This window comes from Sinohyriopsis cumingii, chromosome 2, assembly GCF_028554795.1.
Source record: "Sinohyriopsis cumingii isolate HCF-2022 chromosome 2, ASM2855479v2, whole genome shotgun sequence".
Classification (NCBI taxonomy): domain Eukaryota; kingdom Metazoa; phylum Mollusca; class Bivalvia; order Unionida; family Unionidae; genus Sinohyriopsis; species Sinohyriopsis cumingii.
Window position 1 is genome coordinate 136,245,886 of NC_142962.1, and position 11,121 is coordinate 136,257,006.

Genomic DNA, 11,121 nt, shown 5'->3' on the forward strand with positions numbered 1-11,121 from the left:
TGATTGCAAAATACCAGTGCGATTACAATGCCTTGATTTTTTTTAAAAATTGTCACCCAATAAACCTCTCATGCATACCTTAATTTTAATCAAAGCTTTTATGAATCATGATTTAAAGAAAAATAAGCAACTAGTTGTGCACGTGATCAAATTTCAAGCCTTTTTTTTGTGATTCCTATCAAGATTAAAATCAAGACTGCAAGTTCTGTCACTTCTCATTTATTATTATTTGGGAACTTACAATCAACTAAGGTGTAATGAGATTATCTCCCTTGGAAAGACAACTGTGAATATCACATGTTCAGATTACATTCAAGATAGAAAACAAAACACATATATACCATAATTAAAGGATCCATTTAAAGAAACCTGGAAAAGTAAAGGAACCTGACAAATGAAAGTCAAAACAAGAAAGAACACTAACCAACAATCTGATTTAAAAAAGGTTAAGCCACATCTAAGGCACATTGGACTTCATCTCACAAATGACAAAGAAAGCTGCTAAGGAGTTTAGGTGTTTACTTAGCTGATTCATTTCTGATTAATCTGAATAGTACTAACATTTCACAAGTAATCTGACTCTGTGTACTCTAACCACTAAAACTGCATGACCCTATGTAGAACTTAATTATCCACAAAATCTGCACTAACATTAACTAAATAGGAGGATTTGCTCAAAGCTAGTTTAAAGATATGAGCATATTCATTTGGTTCTGATGATAATTTGGCTGATGAGTGAATGATTTAATGCACACATAACAGTCTAATCAACCAAATAAATTCAATAATATATTTGCAGGTTATAACTAGAAATGAGTTCAATGAATATGGATGTCAATCACAATGCCAGAACTACAAAAGACTGATGGATAGATGGATGTACAGGTAGGCAAGAGTAACACTATACTACTGTGTTATTGGGGAAAAAATTCAATTTTATGCCTGTGCTATATCAAATTAGACTCTTTACTCCATGCTAGTTCTTCCAGGATGGCATTTTGCTTTGGTTCTGATGATGTAGTGGGCAAAGTTTGAAGTTCATTTTTATAACCTTCAAAGATCCAATTTACTTTCAGAAATGTAAACAAAAATTAAGGTGTAGTTGGGCTATGTAGGTGATAAAAAAGAGAGTGGAAGTGAAAGGAAGCATAGTAATTCCCATATAGCTTACTGGCTTCAGGGAAACATTGGTCTGCTACACTGTAGTCGAGCTAGTAGGTTCTGTTCTCACACTCAAGAGAATCTTATGTAACATCATGAAATCATTCATAATCTGCATGTACTGAAAGAATGCTCTGCTATATATATCACAGCAATTGAGAGAGAGAGAGAGAGAGGGGAGGTTCTGCAAAGTTAGGCTGACAGACATGGCTGAACTATTAATGTATTGTTAAGCAAACTCAATGGAGAGACTTTTTGAAGGGGTTCACATAGAAAAAATGATAAAAACAACCCACATCTTGCTCTTTATATTAGGGCACAAATATGGAATAAATATATATAATTATCTTTCACCACGATAATTTGTTTATTAGCAAAAACATTTGGTCTCTCTAATATATTTAAAGGATCCTACAGCAAGAGTAAAAACAAATATCACACAGGTTAACACTTTCATAATTAATTCTCCTTTACGCCCATCTCCTCCAGGTACTGTTCATATGTTATAGAAGGCCCATGTTCTGCTTTATTGTAATATTTGGCCTGGATAAATCTCTTACCAGAATATCCACACACACCGGGTTCAGGTTTGTCCTGTAACAGACAATGACACAAGTTAACCTGTGGCATTGAAAGAAAGTGATGGAATGACATGTTTACCCCCACCCCCAAATCTCTCTGAAATTGGTGCAAATACACTATATGTTCAAAGATGACAAAAATATTATTGAACTCCAAATTTGTCACTTATTTTAAATGTAAAGTATCAAAGCATATTGTTACAATTAATGTCATGCAAAGACAAGGCAACAAATACTGAAGCATTAAAAACTTGTTGCCACTCATAAATATTCATTAACAGTATTTTTAAATCCATGAACAAATATGCTATAAATATGAAGGTCCATGCCTAACACATTCTAAAGAAAGCATATGTCCATTTTTTATGCTGCATCGGTACATTATAATTTTCTCTCTTTTGCTACAATTTTCACATGGGCTACTTAGCTTTATGAAATAATCAATTTTGATTACCAATCAAATGTTACCTTGCTGAACACCATGTTTTTACTATTTTAATACCATCAAGAGAAACCACCACGTAATAAGGTTAGCTATACAGTGCAATATGGGTAGCTTCATAATAAGAAGACAGCTGTAGTATTGTTTCAGACTGAGCATATCAGTGGCTCCTATTTGTCAAAAATTAAACTGACAACTCCAGCTGACCTTTGCCATGTACCTGAACAGCATATTGCATTTCAAGGACAGTAGGAATGTCAAAGCCTACAACTAATCACAACTGAAAAGATCCTAATGTTAAAAATAACTTAGAAGTCCTAATGTTTCTAAATTATACTGTAAGCCACCAGTATGTGGAGATATATTGCTTACTTCATAGTGTGAATCAATCTAAAGTTAGCAAGTTAAAGTACAAAAAATATGTCTGAGCAACAGGAGGTGAGTCTCAGCGCACTTTATATATTTTAGCTAGTCTTGTAAAGAGATGACAGCCTACAAATGAACTGTCAATATTGCAGGCAGTGCAGACACAAATTTTATGCTCAAGATGAAATATCACAGCACACTGACTTACCAGATTGATAAAAACTCTAGGATGACCTAGTGCTCCCCCACTGTGGCTAAAGACACTTCTCCCTTCAACAACCACAATAGGATCCTTTGCAACCAAATCAATGGCAAACTTCGTGTTGATCTACAATTATATCAGAGTTGATATATGTCAACTGTAGTCAGACATTTATGAAATTCTCTTGCCTCTTAATTATCAGCTGCAATATGCATACACTGACAATAGTAATTTAATATTTTATGCATTTTACTGATAATATATAACATCGATCCTCCATCCTGCATCCTCAATAAATTCATTACATCTCTCCCCGTTTTAATAACACTCATTATAGATGTGATTCTGGAAATAATGCCATACTACCATGGGCCCATGGTTTACTGCAAATGTGGTTTACTGATGACTAACTGACACATGCACATGAACACTCAAATACATGACTCTATTCCATTACAACAATGTGACACAATCTGATAACAATGCATGTGTGAAAGCAGATGTTACAGCCTCTCACAACAATTTACAATGAAAAACTTAACAATTAAATGTATGGCCTTGACCACTGACCTCATCATCCCCAACGATGTATCATTTAAACTGGTGAATCTGGTTATAAATGCAATGTTTACACACAGACATGTGAAATACTGTACAAGCCCTATGAGAAACTGACCATTGTGACAGTTATTTGACCTTTTCACCTGTACACAAGCAGCAACATTTCTATCCCATGGCAAACATCAAAACTCTGATGTCAGTATATCCATGACAATAATAGATAATACTGTTAGATCCCAAAAATTTAACTACTGTCCACCCACATAAAATAGAAACATCTGTTACACTGACCTTGGAGCTCCTTGGTCGTAAATTTTTAGGGATATTCATTCCACCAATTTGTATGTATTGGTAATGTCTGATGGCAGCCCCCCTCCCCCCGCTCAAAACAGGTGACTGTGCTTTTGAAAGATCTTAAATTAAAAGGTGACACTGGATAGATGGGCAGATGAATGGACAATGCAACTACTGTGTCTTGCTTCTTGTGATATTCATCGCAGAAGAGACAAAAATGAGTCTCCAATGATAACATAGCATGTTCAACAAAATGTTTAATTATATGTAGAAAAAATACTGGCATGTGTTTTTGGGCTATGGTTCTGAACTTGCTGACAGATGCCAATGAAACACTAATTACCAGTGATCTTTGATGTATGTAGTGATGTTTTATGGCACCTCAGCTAAAGGCTATATAAAGCCAATAAAAGGTCAAGTTCAGAAAATGTAGAACTGAATTGCACCAATTTTTGTATAGATAAAACCTCCCATATAAATGGACAATTAAGTACAAGATCAAATATAAAACAAAAAACAGAGATGTTAAAATTCTATCAACTGTATACACAATAGAATAAAGGCAACACAAGTAAAATCCTAATAACATAAACAAAATTTCTTTTATAAACTGCATTCCTTCAAATATTGCAGGATTGTATCTGGTCCTTGTAGTTTCTCCAAGCAGATCACACCAAAATACTTTTGTCTCACACAGTAGAAATCAAGACACTCAACAAGCATGTGTATTATTGTCAGTGGACACTGGCAAGGCACACTCTCAATCAAGACTCAGAAGCCTTTGATCCCTTTATTACTCATAACACCTAAAAAAATTCCATACTTGGACTAAGCTCTCCAGATTATAACAAGAAGGTAATCAATTAACAGATTGTTGTGTACACATCTTAATCTTAAGCTGATTACCCAGCCACTCATCACTACACTGGTCACAACTAGGGCATAACCGACTTTTGATCCGGAAATCGGATTCCACCGGATAGTATGAACTTCCGATTAATCGGAGTCGGACAAGGCAGGAACGACCGATTCGGATAATAAAAATAATAAAGTTGAATTTCTATAGCACCGTGTCTAACACTGTGTGTCATTCGATAGTGCGTTAATAAAGTTAAATAAGAAGTCAGAAAAGTCCAATATGGTCAACACAACGGGGTGAAACGATAATACTTGAGTTAGACCGAAAGATTTAAATTTATTAAAATATATAATACAGTCCTACCCGTTTATGTCAACATCCTCAATAATGAAGGCATAATATTGAATACATTGACACATGCTAATGAGGTATTAAAAGAAAATGATTCTTACAATCGTAAATATAAATAAAGTTAATAAGGAAACTTTCACAGCACAATAAACTTGTTTCAATCACCGATCACTTTGGAAAATGCAAGAATCGATCAGATTTCATTGCTTTTATTTAAGTCGCCGCAAGAGGCCAACTCTATAGGACCAAACAAAAGCCTGTTTTACTTTTATTTGACCGCGACATTAAAGCATGGCGGCAAGATCAACTAATTGTTGAATAAAGTACAGGATGGAACTGGCCGCTTGCCGACATAAATGATTAAGGCGGGAATATTAAAGCCTGGTGGCAAGATCAACTAATTGTTGAACAAAGAATGGGTCGGCACTGTGGCTTTGAACTTCGTTGCATTTTGCTCTAGTCCTGCCATATCCTTCCCCTTGTGACATCGGTGTGATATGCAAAACGTGTGTAACACGGTTTAAAAAGTTAATTTGAAAAACCTTTTAATTTAGCATTTCCGATTAATTGAATCGTATCCGGAATCGGAAAAATTTCATGCCCAAAATCCGGAATCGGAAATCGGTAGAAAAATGCTAATCGGTTATGCCCTAGTCACAACAACTGTTGGAACTATTCCTGTCCACAGAAGACTAGTTCTGGCTGGTGTCTGTAATGCTTGGATAACTGAGCACTAATTATATGTAAAACAGGCAATCTTGTCCCCATTGATTGGTTGTATGTTTCACTTCGTACACAAAATTTACAGCTTTCAACAGAAGAATGTTAAGTAGATGATCTTCATAAGAGTAAGGGGTACACATGGAGCACATACTGAGATACATATTAATTATTTACCGGTCTTTCAACAAATTGAAAATAAAATTCTGAATAGTTTCAGCATGCTTGAAGTTTTCAAAGGCATATTAGTTTTACTTTTTAACAAGCCCAATGGGCACCTCACTTGAAATACACGAAGAGCCCAATCTGAAATTAGCGGGGTCCTGGGTGTCTGACTATCACATTCTTTCATCACTGCACACATATAATGGGTTCGATGTTTTTAAGTTTGTTTGTGGAGTTTTCAACCTCCACATATTTTTGTCAAATATGACAAAGATGCTGATTTATACAATAATTTCATGTCAGTATATGAGTCTGCCCTTTCATTACCCTTTATGGCAACGTAACTAGGCAGCCAGGTGTACAGTCCATTTTTCCCAGATTGTATGAAAACATCAGGTTTCTCTAATAAAGAGATTATTAATGTTTCTCAAATAAAAATTCTGTAAGGCTTCCATTGTAGAAAGGAAGTCTGAAAAGATGTAAACTTCTAAGTATATTATTGTAGTATGCTAACAACCCATGAATCCTCATGCATTTTATTATCTACCTATCAGAGATGTTATTTATCAGTGTTTTCCAGTGTGTGACAGGAACACCCAAACAGTTTCAATATATCACATTAACAAATTCATATTGTTATACACTTTACACATATGCCCAGTTTTGATGAAATTTTCAAATCATGCTAAACAGCACTGTTGAAATATCTCTGGAAATTGTTATAATGAAAATCTTTGATTTTAATGATTTTAATGATACTGGTATAATGAGTGGGTGCTGGGGGGTGGGGTGGGATTTCACCGAGTATGCAGTACTTTTTTCTCAGTGGGGGGAAATGAAGGTGATTCTCACCTGGGGCACCATTTTGTCCAGTGCAAACTTGTGTCAGCCCAGGTTATGCTAATAACCAGAAGGAGCAGTGTAAGTATGTTGCAGACTAAGTCATTTATACATACAGCAATTGGTTTAATCTACTGATTTAAATCTGAATGTTTTACATCAGCTGATGAGGCTCTTGTGAACTTTGTTGAACCACCATTAATATAAGAATTTCACTCTGCCTAAGGTATTGTACCTACCAATTTGTCTTTGCCTATAAACCTCATTCTTCTGATATCATCCTTATCCCAGACCTGTGATAGAAAGTAGAAATCTGCCATCAAAGTTAGTTAATGACCTTCAAATCATTTATTGATATGTACAAAATGCATGAATATATGTTATATTCTTGGATTTCATTTCTGTGCATTGTAATTCCTTCATTGGCAGTAAAGAATTACATGTGTTATGTTAATCTAATTTCTACAGTTTTCGATGCTGCCAACATGTGAACCTCGAGAGTGAGAAGAAAATTCTCCCTGTAACAGTATCTAAAATGCCTTCCATCACTGTTTGAAACTTCACAGTTCCTGTTACAAAAAAGAAAGAAAAATTATCAAACAAAATTTTCAGATCCTATGGTACACACTATCTGTGTCCATAACTAGTAATGCTGTTTGATTATTGGTACAATCCATCAACCTTATGATTGCTGCTACATCTATGGCATTTCCAACAAATTTGTTCAAAGTATCTTAGAAACCTGGCAATTCTGGCAGTAAAAAAGGTGGTCACTGGGAATTTTGTTCTCGCTGACTCACAACAAAACAAGATTCCTTTTTTTTAAAACAAGGGTCAGTTATCTCATAAAACAACAGTCATTTGTTTTTTCAAAACTAGATTATTTTAATTGTTCTGCTAGTAAAATACTGATGCCATGGTTGCATTGCAAGTAATGGTGAAACTTCTTCTCACCTTTGAGGAAAGTTCACTTGCAAACTTTGGAACTCACTTCTCCATAATGAAACATATTCATGAAACAAGGCTTTTTATTCACTAAGTACTCTCCCAAAGTACTCATTTTGCTTGGGTGCCATGCCATCTTTTGTCATATCTGTGACTGAGTAGGCAAAATGTAAGGTAGTTTATTTATATTACTTACACAATAATATTTATAACAGTGTTCAACTAATGAACTGAAATAAGTTGATCTGATACAGAACCCTGAAAGTTAGCTCACAAGCAGGTAGGATTTCATGCCTTTTAACTTTCTTTTATTCCACCCCTTTGATTTGATACAAAGGATGTAATTTACATGATAATACAAAGTAGGTCTACTTGTAACTGAGTGTAACAACAACTATTTCCAAAAGTTGGATATCACAACATGGTAGGTATTTAAGTAGGTCCTCACATAAACATTTGCAGATATGGCTGTGACATTTGATTTGAAATTTTTCAGAACTGGATAAAAAAGTCATATTAAATTTAAGATGCTTACAATGAAACTGAATTGAATGATAGAACTAAAACAAATTTTTCCCTTTTAAAAAATAATTTGATTTGTATTTATTCAAGTGTTGCCACCAGTAGGCATTAGTAACATTTTCATCGATCAATTTTGTTAAAAAATATTGTTATTTGCAGTGTACCGAGAATGTTGTTTGGAATGAAACTTTACCAAAACAAATGACATGTTATTAAAAGCTGAGAATTTCATGATGTTGGGTACTAACCACCAACTCTGACGAACAAAAGACCAAGCAATACATCAAGGTTACCTTTAGAAATTTTCATCAGGATCTTTTTCGTACTCAACAAATAGGGCCCAATGTTGGGGTTATTTTTAATTTAAAAAAATGTGCTCCACACCTGACCCTAAGGTAGAATTCGGTCTGTGAGTTATATGGTCACAAGTTACTGAGGATGGTGTGTGTGTGTGTGTGTACACACATACATGTATGCACATTTGAATGTAAATTAGTTTTAATATGAGGGTGTGTAAGTATGTTCTTATATGTGTATCTCTGTGAGAAAGTCAATGGAATTGTGAACAATGTGAAGTTTTGATGAGTTTTCCATATGTTGCCTGGATTTAATTTATTTTGTATCATTGATAACAGAAATGGGTATCCCCTTTATTAAGGTGATTAAAAATATTTCTTCTTTGATTTTTCAAGCTTAATACAACTTATACATTGATATATTGTGCAGAAATAAGTTCATAACACATATAAAACAGTTTTAATGCTAATCTTGTTAGATTTCATGAAAATGAATATGGTGTAGGGCACACAGCACACAGATGACTCCTAACATGTGACTAACTATAGCTTTCATTCTATGTCCTAATCAAAGCTTACTTTATAAACATCTTTTTCACCACAATTAGAGTTTTATACTCTATTAATTTTCATGAAATTATGTGTAACCATGTTTATTTGAAAAATGATTTTCAAAAATAAGCTATGCGCAAGCAAGGAGCAGATAAACTTTAATATGCTTTTGAAAATTAACATTAGGCCAAGAGATCAAAACAGGTCTTTTTTTGCAACATACCCTGCATTAAAGTCATAATGTCTTGCATGCGATTATTGGTATTTATGTCAAGTAAAAACTCCAAATCTTGCATATCCTGCATTATTTTAGTTTTAGCAAGTATTTTAAGGTGAGTAAAGGCACCAAGAAATATTTAAATTGAATTTTATCCTCTTATTTGGCCACATATGCACTCTACATGAACATTAATAGAAAGAGCAATGTTTTTACCATTTTCTAAGATATTTTTTGAAAACTGTAGCTGATGTGCATTGCCTGAAATTGTGCTTTGAATTAAGTGGGTCAGACATGTAATCCACACCAGAAGGTGCATTGTCAATATGATGGAAGTAGTACCAATACTAAGTGACATCATTATCAAGGCTTGAAAATATGTTTCACTGCAAATTTATATCAAAGTTTTGACCAAAAATGGCATACCATATAGCAAATTCATAACTTTTCAAACACCAGATGTGTAATTTTAATAGGACTGATCACCAGATTGTGAGGCATAAACTTTTGGCCTGCTACTTTGGTTATTTTCAGCATCATACAACATTGTTATAAATAGGACTTAACCCTTTGCCATCTTGATGAAGTGTCATTAAGTATAGTCTCAACTTTTAATTTGCTACAGAGTTTTTAAGATCAAATATCCGTGATATAGAAACAATGTATAGTAAGACACATTTTACACTCTTGATTCACTGTGGTTGTGCTTATATTTTGGAGTAAATCAAAGCAACACAAATCCTAATGCACAATCTGAGATAATTTACTCCAATTACCATACGTAGGAAAAAATTGAATTGAAATATCTTTTTTCTAAAATGTATATATTCAATAATACTTTTACATTTATTTAAAGTAATAATAAAAATAATTTCCATTTTTTAAATTGTTGCAAATTCCCCTTTTCTGAGGAGAAAATTGTTAATCTCTAATTGTCGGAAATTCTGACCACCGGTTATTTTTAGATTTTAATAGTTGGACAGCTCCTATCTTAATATCTTAGGGTTAAATAGGAAAAAATATATAAATATGTAATAATGAGACCATAATACATCAAATAAAGTTCATTATTACACCTTGAAAATGCACAGCTACAAAAAGCATTTTGGGAATTGCACAAGCCCACTCATTTCAGTTGGACAAATTGTTTCGAGTAGCGTATAATAGTTTAAACATGATTTGCGTCATTCTTTGATGTATCTCCATGCAAAGCTAGTACTTCGTTATTCATGTCGTATAGTATTCGCTTTCCTCCCATTTGTCTGTACCCCCGTTCCTGCCACCGATTTTGAAAGAGAACAAAAATGATATAATGCATAAGCACATTGTCATTTCATTCATTAATTTATAAATTCTAACCTGGTTGTCGTCAAGGGGTCAACAACACTGTCAACTTGTTGATACTTTTCATTATAGAAATCAGTAAAAGGGTAAAAACAAATGGGGAGGTATGCGAATACAGCACTGTAATGTATAGTATTCGTTATCGATAACTAGGTGCATTTATGACAAACCCTTCTGACATTCTTCAAGGACACATAGTACGACGCAATATACCTGTCCTGTATGAGTTGGCTTATCTACATTTTCCTCTGGTTTGAATTTAGCGCTAGAAAGGCTCAATGCACGACATTGACATATTTTCGAAGAGAACCTAAGGGAAGACCTCAAAAGAGTCGCCATTTTGTCTTTAGTTAGTTTGGTACTAAACTTTTGATACATTGAAATAAACATATTTGTAATATTGTACATCTCAAAACCAGTCTTCTTAACCTTGAAAGACTGGTACATGCATCATTCAGATTCGTTTAGTCTGGTTTGCTTGTCCATCCAATTCCAAATATCATCGTCCGTGGTACATGGATTAATACATAATTTAAATACATTTATTGACATTAATGGTAACATATGGGGTCGGACCACTGATTATGAATGGATACCATTATATAGAAGCATACATGTTTCAGGTAATGTGTGTATGGGGGGGGGGGGGCAGACCAGTTTTGGAGCAAGTCTTTTTTTGAAAATAAAGCTTCCTACAAAAACG

The 11,121-nt window shown here is 34.1% G+C and overlaps 1 protein-coding gene across 1 annotated transcript; it reads right to left on the reverse strand.

The window, feature by feature from the left end:
• Positions 1 to 1,454: 1,454 nt before the first annotated feature.
• LOC149805904 (NADH dehydrogenase [ubiquinone] iron-sulfur protein 6, mitochondrial-like) lies at positions 1,455 to 10,789 on the reverse strand. The gene is made up of 4 exons (XM_089950667.1): positions 10,632 to 10,789; positions 6,782 to 6,835; positions 2,759 to 2,878; positions 1,455 to 1,755 (listed from the first exon to the last, which is right to left on the reverse strand). Exons 1-4 carry the CDS (start codon positions 10,755 to 10,757, stop codon positions 1,621 to 1,623), a joined length of 435 nt encoding a protein of 144 aa, XP_089806793.1. The 5' UTR covers positions 10,758 to 10,789; the 3' UTR covers positions 1,455 to 1,620.
• Between the last annotated feature and the right edge of the window lie 332 nt (positions 10,790 to 11,121).